This window comes from Manduca sexta, chromosome 24 (assembly GCF_014839805.1).
Source record: "Manduca sexta isolate Smith_Timp_Sample1 chromosome 24, JHU_Msex_v1.0, whole genome shotgun sequence".
Taxonomy (NCBI): domain Eukaryota; kingdom Metazoa; phylum Arthropoda; class Insecta; order Lepidoptera; family Sphingidae; genus Manduca; species Manduca sexta.
In genome coordinates this window covers 7,697,599-7,714,097 of record NC_051138.1, presented here as the reverse complement: position 1 = coordinate 7,714,097, position 16,499 = coordinate 7,697,599, and the positions used below count along the sequence as shown (strand labels likewise).

The following is a 16,499-nucleotide window of genomic DNA, read 5'->3' as shown; positions in this document are numbered from 1 at the left end:
CAAAGAAAACTCTACTGCTATATTATAGTGATATATAATTAAATCAATTTTACTTATAACATTAATTCAGTAAAAATATATGTTTCCCTTTCTTTTCTCAGAGAAAGTTGAGATAATTTATATTGTAGGTATTAAACGTTCAATGTCCATAGTAGGGGTCGTGGCCATGTGGAGGAGGTCCGTAATGTGGTCCATTATATTGTGGCTCATATGGGGGGTACGTTGGAATCTGGAAAATAAATAAAAAGCTTAAATATTTCTTTGTAATTAAACTGGTTTGTCTCATTTTAGGAGGAAAATTAGGTGACATCAGTAGCGTACACCATTTATATTTTTTTATATGACTGATTGATGGGACCTGATATTCCCTCGTTAATGGGAAAAGTCATGTCTAGCCTTATACGGAACTGGAGTACGGTTATCAGTCAAGGACATAACATGTTGAGTATCACCTAGTAGATATATAAACTAGATAGAATGTCCTTCAAATAAGTACACCATAGCGCGTGCGTTAGGCAGTAGAAATAGATAAAATAGAACATGTCTGTCGCCACTGTTACGAGAGACGTAAACAAAACTGTTGAATATTATCGTTTAAACACTGCAAATTGTCAGATATATAGCGATGAAGTCTTTCAAGACACTATTTATTGGGTAATTGTACAAACTTAATCTGTTTGTTTAAAGTCAGTTTGGTAATTGAATAAGCAGTTATTAGAATTCCAAACATAATATAAATAAGCATTATTAATGAACAAGTAACATATTATACAAGTTAAACTCATTAGGAAACACTAATGCGGTTAAAGTGGTCCTATAAACCGACTAGACTAGTTTATAAAACGACAACCATTGACAATTTTCTAAGAATTTTTAGCACTGAACTTTAAAAATCGTCACTTTGAAAAACAAAATATACTTAATGTTGGAATTTCAACATTAAAATTGTGGATAATACAAATAAAGGAGAGATAATTATTAATAAATACCTATCAACTCAGTAATTAGGTCGACTACTTTGTCTGAAGGCAGTCGATATTGGCTGTTGACTGAGTAGATTTTGGGTTCAATTTTCAGGGTTGGTACATAACACTTGGTATGTTGTTTTACACTATGTACACGTGGCACAGAGGATTGACTCCAGACAATCAGCTGAGCGCAAAAATATCAAAAAATGTGTTGCAGAAATATTTTAGTGTAGTTTTCAAACCAGAAAGGGTGACTGACAATTTTTTTTTTTTTTTAAATTGTTTATAATCCACTGAGGTATATAATATTTAACACATTATGTTACAAATATTAAAATAATTATTATTGGGTACAAGTTCAGGTAAATTTATTATAGTCAAGTATTTAGTCAAACCTCTAATGCACAGATACCTAGGCGACATAAATATTTACCCTCAATGCCAACTAAAAGTCCGGTGGCATTGAATTACTTATTTTTTGTTAACAAAACGCGCGCCTAACGCTCGTCATCTGAACGGGGTCTTAAAGAATAGTGTTTAAGCCCCACATTTTGTTACTATCAAAAGTATTTAACATCTACACGAAAAAATTCCGACTACAATAATATTAATAAGTACCTACCTGTTTAGTATAACCTTTTTTTACTAAGATAAGTACTTAGAACATACTTTTAGGAAAAGCGTACCTGATAATTGTAATACGGTTTCTTCTTTTCTATTGTTTCTTTATGCTTCTTTAGGGGTAGCAAATGATTTTCTATTAATTCCTTTAATTTCAGCTTTGTGGATAACATGTTCGCAGCCAAAGCCTTATCAAAAGCTTTTAACTCTTTTAGTTTTGCCTTGATAGCCCACATGCCATTTTTAAGCAAATCCAGCTTGCCTAATGAAAAATCCTCTTCTTCTTGGTATTCCTCATTATCATAAGATGGCGTATCATATGCAGCTCTGAATAAATGTTGGTCTTCTTCATCGAGATCACTGAAGCGAGGGACGTTCCTTGACAGTGCTGGCGAAAAAGGAAATACAAACTTGTAAAACGAAGTACTTAGTTAATTTAACTAGAAACTATTTATTGAAATATACATGTCCAAATTATTAGCATTTGGCGTCTTAATTACTAAATAAAAAATAAATGATGTACTCACATGGACTGCATAACAAGACAACGCAAAATATATGCGGGACCATTTTAGGGATTATTACAAAATTTGCGACATCGGCCATGTTAACTCTTTTCAAATATGCACTGCAATATACACGACGGATATCAGATGTCATGCATGGTAGCAAAATTATTTATGACTACCCTAAACTTTGTTCTATAAAGTGATGTGCGATAAACATTAAATTTGGATATCGATTGTCATAATATTTTTTACAATATGTATCAACAATATCCTGTAGGTAGTTATAAACATCTAGTTACTGCCGTAATATCTTTTAGCTATTTTTTATATCGTAAATACCTATTTAAAATATTTGGTACAGGTATTGTAGGTACTTACTGAAGGGATTACGCCTCCCTTACCGATATAGATTTTATTTGTAGATTTAAGATACTTACATCTGTTTGCTTAAGTATCTCATAAAATCATATATAATGTACCTATTCTGCCCACTTCTTTAAGTTTAATGTGGTGATGATCTAGTAAATTACGATACTCTATATAGGTCCCTATTTCCTAAGCTGCAAAAACTAGACAAATCTAGATATTTATTGCAGGACTACCCTTCTGCATGTCTAGTATCGAAATAAATAAGAGGCCAGCTTTATGAATATACTGGTTTGAAATCAGGTAACAAAACGTGCTTACGATAATTAAAATAGAATATAGATTAGTGAGGCAAAAAATAAGTAAAGTATTTCGAATTCATAGGTACCTACATCATATATTTTCAATACTTGCATGTTATTTACTTACAAGGGCTGTCCAAAACGTCAAGGGGATAGATACATCAAATAAAGTCTAATATGGAAACGAACAATGCAGTTCTTTAAAATTTATCGATAGGAACCTCTCTCAAGCATTTACTGGCTGTGGCACCTATAATGGCTGTTTAAGGTCACAGCGTGGGTTGGGGATATCTGTAAGCTTCGTAATCCTCAGGGAAAAATATGTGGCTATTTTGTGGAAACCGGTTATAATATAATATTTTTTAAAATAACGATTCCAGTCTACTAGTAGGTACCTAATGTAAGCAAAGGAACCTTCTTGGTAAAGAGTTGTGTTTATGTTTTTTTTTTAATGTTTAAGTATCCTTAAAACTTATTTTCAATAAATAAAACAAGAACGAATTAATATGTACTGTATCGCAGATATTCATTTACAGTTAAATTCGTTTAGGAAATTACAATCCGATAGTTTTTCCGAAAAAATAAAAGAAAATATGTAAGGTAATTATTGTAGGGGCAACCCTTGTAATAATATGAGTACGTCTGGATATTTCGATTTTAATTTTAATGATGGAAGTGGTTTTGTTACATTTTTATTTCTTGCATACGTAATTAGATAAACTAATAAATTTACATGAGTGGTATCTAAGTATAAGTTGGTACAGTCATCCACATTTATATTGCGTATCCACATATAATTTTTAAGATTTTATCCTTAATCTGTAGCTTGATGCGGGTTCAGCTCGGCGAACTTATTTCCAGTTTTCGTGATAGAAAACAGTTTTTACCCTATTAACTATTTTTAACCTTCGTCGGAAAAAGGAGGGTGTTATAAGTTTAAGGCATGTATCTGTGTATCTGTAAGTCTGTCGAATAGTAGATCCCAAATGAATGGACCGATTTTTTTGGTTGCAAATTGACGTGATCAAGATAGTCTTTAGCTGCAATTTATGAAGATCAGTTCTGGCATTTGAAAATTCTCAGTATGTTTCCTGTATCACAGGTCTGATTGATGTTAAATTTGATGGAATATTACTTAGGTGGTATTTTTCAGACGTGGTATCGAGGCCATGATCGAGAAATAGATATTAAAAAGATTGAAATAAATATATAATTAAAAGTTTAAATAACCCCTGACACAAAAAGTCTCTAAAAGACAAAAAATATAATTGTTTGTCATTAAACATTTTTTATTTCTCCGGTCCGTTGTTCGATCCTCTTACGAGAAGACGCTTGGCAAAAAATGTTACTAGATATTTATAATAAAGTGAAACGACAAATTCATACTATTTTTTTCCTTTTAGAGTTATTTTGTGTAGGGGATTAAACATATCCATTAAACAACGCTTTGTAATGTGGTACTTATTGTTGTTATCTCAATATTAGCCAATCAAACGGCCCCATGTCTAGGCACTGCGAAGGCTGCTATGCCGTCAGCACTGAGAAACGGACTTGTTATCACAACTTTACTCCGTCTTTAGATAGATAAGTCTATGAATAAGGGGGTATATTTGTCTTCCTATGCGGGACCATTTCTGGAACTCGTAGGTCTGTGTGGATAGGATACTCATTACAAAGAATTTCCGCGTCATACAGGTTGGTAAATCGCCCTTGAATGTTATATTACACACATATAGCTTTTGCACTATTATTGACAACGATAACTTGTTCTGTCTTTTAGACTTGATTTACTTTCAACTATCGAAGAGACACGAGCGCATGAGTCGGGACATAAGTTAATCGATAGTCAAAAAAGTTGGTCGCTTTATTTACGGGAATAATTTATTAAGCATATTGCCAAATGGCGCGCCACTGTACAGGAAGTTATGTCAATACTTAATGTTAATATAGGAAATTCAATGGAAACGCTCTATCAATAAAAAACGCAGTGATGGTCAATTCTTTAATAAATAGCTTTAAATATCCTTATGATGTTTTAAAAATTAATAATACTTGCAACAAATAATAAATATGTGCGCAGACATATTTTTTTTCGAAAAAGGACTAAATAATTACATTACATTCTACTGTAGATAGGTGCTACCTATTCGTTACGAGACTTAATATAATACCGATAACATAAAAAAATAAAATAACACTGAACACATACTTTATTATAGTCTTTACGCTATATACTTATTATATTTATATATAATCCTGTCGTTAACAATAATAACAAAACATTCGATATTTCTTTCCTAAAAGTTTATATATCTGTATTTAGACATACAGTACGATTTTCATGTTGTGTATTTTACACTATAAATTTTAATATAGTTATTACCTATAATTTTGTGTGAGCACTCTACATCTACGAGTATATTAAATGTTATGGGGTGTGTAGATATATAAAATTTCAAAATATATAACTACCTTATGTGCTTACATCGATTATATTATAGGTTAATAATCCCAATTATATGCCTGGCCAGGTTTCTCTATGCGAGAGTCTGTGTGGAACTCTGAGTTGGGAGTACTTACCACTTTTTTTTTTTATTATAACGTGCACGACAAAGTTACCCCACTGCACCTGATATTAAGTGGAGTGGGTACACAATTATGCCGGCCTGTTGGAACCGGATATACACGGGCTGATTCCGGAACGCGACACACTTATGTCGGCAACTATGGCAGGTTTTAACACTTTATGTACGGCGCGGTGGTCGCTATCCTGGCGGATATAAAATATATCTTACCACATGATTTAATTTCTGTCGTACTGGTAATACTGACATATTAGTAAACGAATATTTTAATTATTATATGTGCGCCGTAATTTCTCGTGTACTCACATTATAGACTTATCATATTATTAAATCTCAGTATGACGAGCGCAGCGCAGTGCATTGCAGTTTAATTTTTATGTAGAATGGCAAATCATTAGGCAAGTAACCAGTTAGTCTCATAATTGTCATCCGATTCACAATATATCTATATTTTTTATGAGGTAAATATAATTTGTCATATCCGATACATTATTACTTGATACCTTGGTTTTATAGGGTTCCTCTAAGATTCAACATATTTTGCATATCCTCGCGCGCGATTGAAATCTAGTGCGCGTCGACGCGACTGTCACAAGGCCGCACGGCCTTTGTACAAGTCATCCTCAAGATCGAAGGCGGGATCAGCATACCCAGAGTCATCGTAACGTAGGGATCTGAAATCAATCAAAAACTTTAAATATAGTGGATGGCGTTACATTTGACACACACACACACATCACGTTTTATCGTTTTTTTTTTCCGCGGAGAAAGTTTTTTTATGACTACCGCTTAGCCTTCGTGGGGGCGACTGAGCGATTATGTTGGGGTCACCATGTCTTACGACCCGGCGTTGCGTCGCCCGGATTTGATGTCGACCTACAGGCGACCGCCGGGCCGAGTCCCTAACCTATATACAACGCACGGCATACCAACTAAAGCTCCGCGGTGGCCCTCCTCGGCGCGTTAGGGACGACTGCAGGCTTCCTCTGACGGAAATCTAAGTCTAAGTCTACATCCACAGCCGCCCCTGATCACGTTTTATCCCTGAAGTAGTTAGAGGTGCAACCAGAGCACGAATTTTTCGTTTCTGTTCGAGGAGTGCGAGGTTGTCGCTATATTGGGCACTAATTCCAGAGTAAAGGGTGATAAGTACTGCAAATAAACCCAAAATCAGTTGTTCGACTCGGGATTTGATCCCAGGACTTGATTGGTATCGTATCGCTCACGCAATCATGACAACTAGGTACGCCACTGAGGCAGTTTTAGATTTCAATAACCTGTAATAATTTTAATCTTAGTATTTAAATAAATAGAGAAATACATGAGATCCATGCGTGTGAGTACTTAGCAGCTGGTATTACAGATAAGTCAGAGACGAAAAGCCTAGCACCCTGTCTAATTTGGCCGGAAAATTATTTAAATACCAATTTTATATACTTGTATGCTTAGTTTAGTCTATTTGCTGCAAATGAATAAGTATAAAACCCCATGTAGAGTAGAATTCAATGGATTTTAAAATATGTTAACATGACCATGACCACGTATCAACACTAATTTTAATAATCTACCATACTGTCAATGCCACCAACGATTTATTCATGTGTTCTATATTTTTACTTTTTAGGGATTTAAATCACATTATAGCTTACACACAAAGATTCAAGGCTACTTTTAAACTGTGTGGCTTTGTGCATACCAAATAAGGTTTGATAATATCGCGTTATAATTTAGCGTTAATAGTCGTTCCAAAAAGGTAACAAAGACGAATCTTACCTCCTATGGGAGATATTTTACAGACGAGGATAGCGTTTTAAGTAATAAACACATAACCATCGTCAAGAACAACTTTATGACCTATGGATATACCTACAAACCCACAGTATACTAACAAAAAATAAATATACACATCATGCCTTCGAATGCATAGGCAGAGGTGACCAGAACACCCACTTTTCGCGGTGTGTGTTCCGTCCCATGATTTAGTAGGCGGTGAGCCTGTCGCCATATTGGGCACAAATTCTAAAGCAGAAAAACCCAATTATAATTTTGCCGTACCCGGGATTCGAACCTAGGACCTCAGAGCGATTTCGTAACGCGTACGCGGTACATCTACACTCCCAAGGCAGATGCTTTATATTAACATTCCTTAATATTTATAGTGTGTCTCGCATACCAACCCAAGAAGATGTTACGCGAACCACGCTCTACAAATAAATTGAACTATACGGAACTGACAAATGTTCGCCAACAATTCTACCTATCAAATCATTTCAAATTTTAAGTATTCCAGAATTACTTTTACATTTTACAAATTGTTTTTTTTTTAGTTTGGTAAAGTTTGATTTGAAGGGGCTTCTGTTAACTTGCATAAATTAGTCAGCTGATGCTGTTACATCGTTTCATGGCAGATAATTAGGCGACGAATGTTCGGCCCTTAGGTAAAACTGAAATGTCAAACTCCTTATGAGAAAAATCTTTATTATTTATAGATATTACCTATCTGGCGTCCTGGTCCTGCATCGCGATGGTGGTGGTGACCGGGAGGAAGCACGCAGCAATGTTGGGTCGTCATACCGTCGCGATACGACAGTGAAGTCGTGGTGGGCATCTATAAGCTTCTGCAGCCGGGAGACCATCTCGAAATCAGACACCGACGCCGGCACCAAAATTCCAAGTAGTTTAGCAATTGAGTTCCTAGACCATACAGAAAAACGTGCGCATTACAACAGAGTACAACCATGAACTTTTACTGCACAATGTTCTCCACGGAATTACAATTTGCTTTCGAAAGATGTGTACTTACTTTTATACTTATATTACTTAGAATCCAAATTTTACAGCACCATTTATTTATATATATATAAAAATCTATTAACTAGCTATATGTAATAATAAAAATGATTTAAAGGTTTAAATAAACTAATTGTAAAATGACAAGAGTAAGATTAGTGAGAAACTAAGTCGTAAGCGAAAAGTAAACATCCGGACATTGATCGGCATACGTGACTCATGTTATTCCAAAATTTTCGGCAAACAGCAGCAATTGCTAAATAAGATAAAACTTTATTATGGCTTTGGTCTGCAGATCGGAGGACTATAATTCTATACTCCGTGAGACTAGCACTTAAATTCCGCCGGGCAGGTTTGAATATAGGCAGATCATGTCATTTCTCGGATCGTATACTACACGATAATATTATATTGAATAACAATGTCGCTTCGTCGTGAGAAGTTCAGGATGTTATTGGAATGTGACTCTAATACTGCATGTGTGCTAACAGGTTCTCCTGCTAATTGTCCTTTATCAATAATGGCAATGTAGACAAGGTCTAGAAGTAACTTAATAAATGAGTGTAAACGATTGCAAAATATTATCCTGCTAATTGTGATATGATGGTCAGTTTTCAACTCTAAATATGTTTACTAATACAACCATGCGTATTTACCTAAAACTCTGCAGTTGCGCTTCTCTCCGTTGACATTCGGCGAGCGCTTCCTTCGTCCTGGCAAGGTCATCTCGCAATATGTTTATCTGGTGCTCAGTAGTAGTCCTCTCTTGTTCAAATGTTTCTCCCGTGGCGCGGACCTGGTCCTTTAGTACGCAGACCTTGCGGTTGTACCGAGAGCGCAATATCTCCGATTCGTCCAATTTCTTCTGCAATTCTTCTATTTTCCGTGCTCGTTCCAATGACGTGATCTAATGTATTACCGATAACTAGTTTTTATCGTCACTTTACTTGATATAAAATTCTTTATTGATTTATTGGTACAAAGACTGTATGTATAGTGAGTAAATGTGACCACGATTCTATTAAGATAATCACTTCAACCTTGTTAATGTAAATTGGTATTCCAGTAATCTGCCGTCTACTAGTAAAACGTGTATACCTATATAACAATATTCTATTAAATTTATTTAAACTTTAATTGTTATGTAATATTACTTTCCACTTCCTTGTAGCTACCTAAATAATATTTTATCATACTAACGCCAGCAAAACGGAAATATATACAAAGCTCATTCATCTATTGAATATTATATTCAATTAGGTATTAATTTATACGAAATCGTAATAAAGAAAACATTTGGAGTAACTATCTAGGTATTAATTTGAATGCGACACTTCCGTAATAGGGGTTTTGAAGGTGAGTGTGGGCCAAGGTGTTTTAGACCACATGCCATGACAATGTAAGTAAACTACTGTTCAAATAAAAACGTTAGTTTACACTGTGTAAATGTTTCTTATATTTTTCAAGAATATGGTAAATAAGTAATTACCTACCTCATAAATTTAAATTGTAACTGTACAGTTATTAAGAAAAGTGTTGCGGCATTACTTAATGATATTAATTCATGACATTTGAATAAAATAAAATATTCTGGCCTAAAAACAGGATACAAAACAAAAAGTGAACCTGGACATCTGTATCCGGCATTCTACTTTATATTGTAGTATATTGTGATTATTCAAAAGTATAGATAGATATAATAAATGTGATAATACCGAGAACTTGTTTATTTTGAACTGTTATTGTTGTATTTGACTCTGTGACTGTGTTGTATTTGACGCATTTGGATTAATAAGGAAATTTCATCAATTCATAATATATTCATATATATTTTTTCAAATATCTAGATTTTTATAACCTTGAAAATATTGCCAACTACTTTACTTTTATATGGTAAGCTTTGCCCAGAACTCTGGTTGACTAGCAAAAGTCTGACTGAACTTGTATGTTGTTATGCGCAAGCCGTCCATACATCGCGTACATGGAAGATTTCACTAAGAATTTGAGTGTGTACTGATACCGTCATAATTGTCTGCATTATGCAAAATTGTTATAGTATTGCATTCCTACCTTGTACTCAGCAGCGTCTGCGAGCTGTGCATTAAGGTCTCGTAGTTGCGCGCGCGCATCACCGAGCTGCACGGCCAGCTTGTCGCACTGGCGTGCCAGCTTTTTGTTGCGCGACACTGCTTCATCCCGCTCTGCCTGCAGCACTGCGCGCACGCGAGAACTTTCGTCCTGTGATTAAATTGTGATGAAATTTGGAAAGTGTCGTGCGCAACATCTATTAACTTTTGCTGCGTTGAATAATGTATTTTTATATCTTTTAAATCGATATTTACCTGCGACCCAGAATTTGCCATAAAAGTTGCAATAGCACACAAATTTCTATTATATATCCTGTCGTATGTAAAACAGTCGTCTATTAGAATGCAATTAGTTCTTTGAACACTTGAGTAAAATTGTATAGATTCGTTGCTAACATAATAAATACCGTTAAAGAGACCGCTGCGTGATGCATTTTTCCTTGTGTGTGTGTGTGTGTGATTTTATAAAATTTGCATGTAAACTTGGGTTAGATTAATTTTCTACATAGTCACCAACTTGCACACTCAGTTTGCGGCGCAGTAAGTCCAGGTGTAAGTCTTTTCTTTGCAGCTGCTCCCTCAGGATTTTTATTCGTCTCTGTAATTGATACACTACAGCTGTCTGCAAAAATAAGATTATGACAAAAAAACATATAAAGGTAAGTACCTACTTTACAGGTGTTGATATTTTGAAGTCAATTAACAATTTTACGACAAAAGTTACTGTTTCTAATGAATATCCAATACTAGACACGAATTTAGTATAAATAAAAACTAACAATAATGAGAAATAAAGATTTATTAAAAAAATCTAAATACAAAATTAAAATACAAAATGAGTTCACTAATGATTACTACTAAGTCGCCAATCATGGCATAAGTGTTAATTGGTTTTTAATAGCGTGATCAGGTTTTTTGTTTTGCACTGTTAGTTTGTCATTTGTTTCAAATGCACTTACGACTACAATGCCTGAGCCATACAGACCAGCCAGTTGAACATAATGAAGTTGGTGGCTTTTCTAAATAATGTGTTTGATCGTTAAATATTGCATCAATATTAATTGCATGCCAATTTGGGTTAGGTCTTACTTCTTTTAGATAGGGCAAATCATGGAAAGATCGCTCTCTGCGCAGCCGCGGTAGTGTGCCATAGTATCCGTAATATAGCAGCTATATAAAACACGATCAATTAATATATAACACAACACATGAGTAATGTTTAATGTGACAAAATTAGATGTTATGATAAAATCAATATCTGATACATTAGTTAATGTAAAGTATTTTTTTTTGTAGGAATGATCTCGGAATCCCCCTAAACTAGTTCCTAAATTACTTCATTAGATATAAAGCTTTCGAAACCTATCGTACCTTTAGATTGCTATTCTGGAAAAAGCGCGGTCTGAATCGAGAACAAAATGTAATACCTGCTTATATTACCATGGAAATCACGTATTTTCGTCCTATCGGAGTAATTTTAGTTTCATATTTAATGACATTCTAAGACTGAATTTATCACGTAAAAACGATCAAAGCTATTCTATCAAGTCAATCTTGCAAGAGATTCTGATATAAGTAGGGACCAGTGGCAAATCGTTAATTTTCTGTAAGAGAACCCGGCACAACATATTATATGTACTAATGTATGCAAATCGTTCTAATGATATTGAGATTGTACGAAAGATGAGCAGACAAGAATCGGGTTATATGAACCTTTTGCCGATGGTTAGGATACGTAACAATATATAACTATTTCTATAAAAAAAATATAGAAGATATAGAAGGATGGTTCTCTTAAGTACAAATTCAACATAGTATTAAATATGCTATCGAAATATGAAACTTCACTGAGTTGAATAATAAGTTTACATTAATATAATAAGATAACTCAAGAGCATTACTCGCTATACGAGTAGGCGTTTACTTACATGCAACCCACTGACTGACCTTGTCAACAATTTTATCGCTCTCAAGTCTCGCTAACTGCTCGGCGCGGTGCATAATGGATTCAGTGTGCAATTCTATGCCGACATCTTGAGTCAACTCATCCATATTTAGCGTTCTGCTTAGACGCTCCAGGAATGCTACAAACTGTAAAAGTAATGCAGAGTGCGCGACGCGCGTGATACAATATAGGTACTTCCGCATTTATTACTCTTATTTAAACTAGTTACATTAATTATAATCGAAATGCATAGACCTTAAATGTAAATCACGTTAGGGACTTACGTTGGCCTTGTCTTTCCGAAGACTTTCTCTGGAGAGTTCCAAAGCATTGAGTTCCGATTCTAACTTGTGTACTTTTGCCTCGAGCATATTTCTTTCATCTTCTAGGATGCGAACTCGCGTCGTCGCTTGATCGTGTAAGTGTGCAGTTCTGCCCAGTTGTTGGGATTCCATTCCCAATTTATCACGTAGAGCGTCTATTTGCTAATAAAAAAATATTTTATAAATGTTTATGTAATCTTTTTATAAAAAAGAATTTCTTTTGACATGAATCTCACCACTGATTTATCTTTATTATCACTCAAAATTTCTCGTATACGGTCTTTAATCGTACTTTCATGTGCTTCTACAAATCTTGTTGGCAAGCTAAGAAGGATAGCTATGGACTCCATTGTGTTGCGGAATTCAGCTTGTAGTCGCTGATACTTTTCATCTCGATGCCTTAAATCCTCTTAAAATAAATCAATAAATTGATTAAAATCGGTAACGACAATAAGCTGAGAATAGCGAAACATAGAAATATTTAAATTAAATATACCTTTTAATTGAACTATCATAGATTCATTCTGATTTACATTATCGGTCACCACGTTTAAATTTTTTGTGCAATGTGTTAATTTGTCTCTGGCTTCGTGTAACTCACGTTCAATGACCCGATTCTGCACCGCTAATGATTCTTTCTCCTGTTTCAACCTTTCGATATCGAGAAGTTGCGAGGAAAGCTGTCTTTGTAATATTTCCTTGTCTGCATTAGATCTTTCTAAAGCATCTCTACAACTTCGTAAGTCTTGCTCTAAGGATGAGAGATTTTCCATTGTATTCATGCATTTGTTCTTTAGGCGAGTTATTTCCTGAACTAATTCCGCGGCTTTAATTATAAGGCTTTCCGGCGAGTGAGTATGTGTAGAATCGCAGAAATCAGCATCTAGTGCGGCAGATAGCCTTCGAATTAAATCATGGAACTGGCATCGCGCATTTTCTTTTTGTTGTTCCTCATTATGACATTCTAGTTCAAGGGAACGTAACTTCTTTTCTAAATCTTTAATTTTTTCTTCGCTATATCTATTATCTCTTTGTAAAGTTTGTACTGTCAGGTCACTGCGCCCTTGTGCCGCTTGAAGATTTCGGTGTAACTCTTCAAGATCTTGAATCTTTTTTTTGAGAGATGATATGATAGCATTTTGGCGAGCATTTTGTTCGCGTAGATGATCTATTTCCACTTGCTGTTCAAACACTCTTTGATCTCGTGACAACATTTGGTTTTTTAAGTCACTATTCTGCAAACGTGATTCTTAATGAAGATATTGTTATAATATTTTTAAAATGAATTTAATATCATGCAACGATGTAGTTGATGCTTACTTCAGATATTAATTTATCTCTCTTGTATTGTAGGCCCGCGAGATCACTTCTCAAGGTAGTGATTATGTCATTTCCAGAATCACCTTCCATCTATATTAGAATGTAGACAAAACATTATTTATAACGTCTAAATATCTTATTTCCAGAATTCCATAAGGTTACTGCATTTTTGAAAGACAGTTTCACGTGCCGTGCAAAAGCAGACTACTGAAGTTAAAGTACTCCTTGCTTGAAACGTAGCGTGTTTCGGATTGCTATTTAAAGCTTGCTCGGCGGGAGTCACGATATAATACTATATACATGCACAGCTTTATTAACATAAATCCAGGGACGTTATTATTTATTAGTATGATGATTGGATTGGTTGCGAGTTCGTGACAACCGTCATTGATTTTGGAGCGCTTGCAGGAAGGAAGTAAGGGTAGAAACAATTTCAAGAATGCCGTCTAACAAAGTATGTATACGTTTACAAGAGAAGAGCATTCCGTACGTGGTACGAAGCGTTGCACGCTACACCACGGGGTGGGTATTGTTTACCAAATTTCTAGTAATAAAATGCTAACACAACGGAATCGCTGAGTTCGTTTTCATCGTTCAAATTCTTGTGAATTAGATAGGTACAATATTTTAAAAATTATAAAAGAAGATTAAATTTAATTTGTGGATTAAAAACATATGATCTATTAATACTGTTAGTAAAATAAATTGTTCAATAATACTACCTATTTGGGTGCGACGATAGCCTAGTTGGGTGTGGAACGGACTGCCGAGGCGAACGTCCGCAGGTTCAAATCCCAAAGGCACACACCTCTGACTTTTCTAAAAAATCATGTGTGTATTCTTTGTGAATTTATCGTTCGCTTTAACGGTGAAGGAAAACATCGTGAGGAAACCTGCACATCTGAGAAGTTCTCTATAGGAATTTCGAAGGTGTGTGAAGTCTAATCCGCACTAGGCCAGCGTGGTGGACTAAGGCCTAATCCCTCTCAGTAGTAGAGGAGGCCCGTGCTCAGCAGTGGGCAAGTATATAATACAGGGCTGATATTATTATTATACTACCTATTGAACAATTTATCTTGCGCTAAATACAACGGTAAGGTCAATAAATATTAGTGCGATAAGTATCTAGTATAAAAATATTATAAGTATCGTAGTTAGGTAAGAAATCTGGTCCAGAAGACTAAGTCAAACATTTCTACAATCGTTAACGCTTATGGAAAACACAAAAATGTGTGAGATTGATATAACGTAACGAAGTTTATCGCTAGGATATGCCATTCCCATACACATCATCGTTGAGGAATGTATAAAGGCTTCTTAGCTACGGCCCCAGATATTACTCCCTTAACTTATAATTTTTATTTATTTTATTACAAAACAGATGATAATTTCTTAATGGCTAGTTACATAAAGTAAAGCCTGTATAATATATCTGTATCTACTGTACTTACTACCTGCTGCTGAAATAGGTTTGTGGCCTGTACTTCATTGTGGCCTGGATTTCTTATACATAATAATTAAATATATAAATTATGTTATTATATTATTATAGTATTTTTTTTAGTTTAGGCTGTGAAAATAGGTCACTTGATGTTAAGTGATTTACACAGCTCATAAAAACAATAAATTCGATAGGAATCAAATATCTACGTGCTACAAACGTTTAAACACGGTGAGATTAGTAATTAGGATTCGGATAATTATCTGGGTCTTGGGTTACGTAACCCATAAGTAGGTATTATGTATATTATTTAGATTCTAGAGTCAAAGAACGGTAGGGATTATCGTTCTTACAAAATGCAGATATGTAATATTATATTTTTATTATTATATCTGCGGATCACCGTAATTGCCCCCGACACGAATGGCTGTAGGTTTGTTGAACTACTATGTCGTCTGAGAAACCATAAATTCCCCCTAAATTATTATTAGATTTGAGAGCGTAGCCAGAATATATACTATATATTTTAAATGGGCGCCAATTATTACGTTGAGTTATAATTATAACTGAAAATTAATTGGGATATACCTAAGTGAGTACTTAAAAGTCGTACCTTTTCGGCTCTCGTGTCCCATTCACCCAGTTTTATGGTACTTCTGGGAACAAGATACCCAAGTACTTTTCAACGTACCTAGAGTTTAGCTTTTTGTAATCAACATTTAAACAATTTTTGCGTTTTCTGTATCTAGATGGCAGTGCAAGAATTCAAATTTAATAAGTAGGTATTTGTCGTTTTAGGGTTTAGCGCTCAGTATAGGACTATGTGCTCTAAATAGGTACCTACGTATGTTGAGAACATAAGGTTGTAAAATAAGTTTTACTTGTCAGTTTCCTTTCGAAGCATTAAGTCGTTACTTATTTACGCACAACGGCCCGACCTACTACGGGCTAAGTGCGAAAACGGGGCCCTTCAACATAGAACATAGTCATTACTAATTACTAAGCACGTACTGTACCTAACTATACTATAGTAATATTCGGTACTGTCGAATATTCCTAATTGTTTTTGCACTCGAAATAAAAACATTTCACAAGAACTTACTTCTGTAGGACTTTTTGTATGCAGTGTTTCGTATAGTTTCCAATTCTCCGCTTCTTCTGACACTTTATCGTCTTCCATGGTGCTCAGAGCAACAAATGACGAAGTTCCTAGCAACAATGTTTTTTTGCCCGCCCACTTTG

The 16,499-nt window shown here is 34.9% G+C and overlaps 2 protein-coding genes across 3 annotated transcripts; both read right to left on the bottom strand.

Moving 5' to 3' along the window:
• Positions 1-17: 17 nt before the first annotated feature.
• LOC115446678 lies at positions 18-2,262 on the bottom strand. The gene is made up of 3 exons (XM_030173443.2): positions 2,117-2,262; positions 1,655-1,977; positions 18-229 (listed from the first exon to the last, which is right to left on the bottom strand). Exons 1-3 carry the CDS (start codon positions 2,247-2,249, stop codon positions 140-142), a joined length of 546 nt encoding a protein of 181 aa, XP_030029303.1. The 5' UTR covers positions 2,250-2,262; the 3' UTR covers positions 18-139.
• Positions 2,263-4,822: 2,560 nt separating this feature from the next.
• On the bottom strand, positions 4,823-16,494 carry LOC115446670 (coiled-coil domain-containing protein 170). 2 transcript variants are annotated; one of them, XM_030173427.2, is made up of 12 exons: positions 16,360-16,494; positions 13,817-13,906; positions 12,993-13,731; positions 12,733-12,905; positions 12,458-12,658; positions 12,176-12,319; positions 11,318-11,398; positions 10,746-10,850; positions 10,212-10,379; positions 8,798-9,048; positions 7,848-8,045; positions 4,823-6,025 (listed from the first exon to the last, which is right to left on the bottom strand). In XM_030173427.2, exons 1-12 carry the CDS (start codon positions 16,435-16,437, stop codon positions 5,941-5,943), a joined length of 2,313 nt encoding a protein of 770 aa, XP_030029287.1. In that variant the 5' UTR covers positions 16,438-16,494; the 3' UTR covers positions 4,823-5,940. The 2 variants fall into 2 exon arrangements, with proteins under 2 accessions (XP_030029287.1, XP_030029289.1); XM_030173429.2 differs by lacking the exon at positions 11,318-11,398 and having other exon boundaries at positions 16,360-16,437.
• Positions 16,495-16,499: the final 5 nt, after the last annotated feature.

Bases quoted from the DNA above. Each gene is read 5' to 3' on its own strand.
- LOC115446670 (XM_030173427.2), bottom strand. From the start codon at position 16,437: ATGGAAGACGATAAAGTGTCAGAAGAAGCGGAGAATTGGAAACTATAC. The intron at 11,399-12,175 runs GTCAGTCAGTGG...TGTTTTATATAG, and splicing joins GCGATAAAATTGTTGACAAG to CTGCTATATTACGGATACTA. The intron at 6,026-7,847 runs GTAATATCTATA...GATTGATTTCAG, and splicing joins AGGACCAGGACGCCAGATAG to ATCCCTACGTTACGATGACT.
- LOC115446678 (XM_030173443.2), bottom strand. From the start codon at position 2,249: ATGACATCTGATATCCGTCGTGTATATTGCAGTGCATATTTGAAAAGA. The intron at 1,978-2,116 runs GTGAGTACATCA...CTTTTTCGCCAG, and splicing joins TGTCTTGTTATGCAGTCCAT to CACTGTCAAGGAACGTCCCT. The intron at 230-1,654 runs GTACGCTTTTCC...TTTATTTTCCAG, and splicing joins AACCGTATTACAATTATCAG to ATTCCAACGTACCCCCCATA.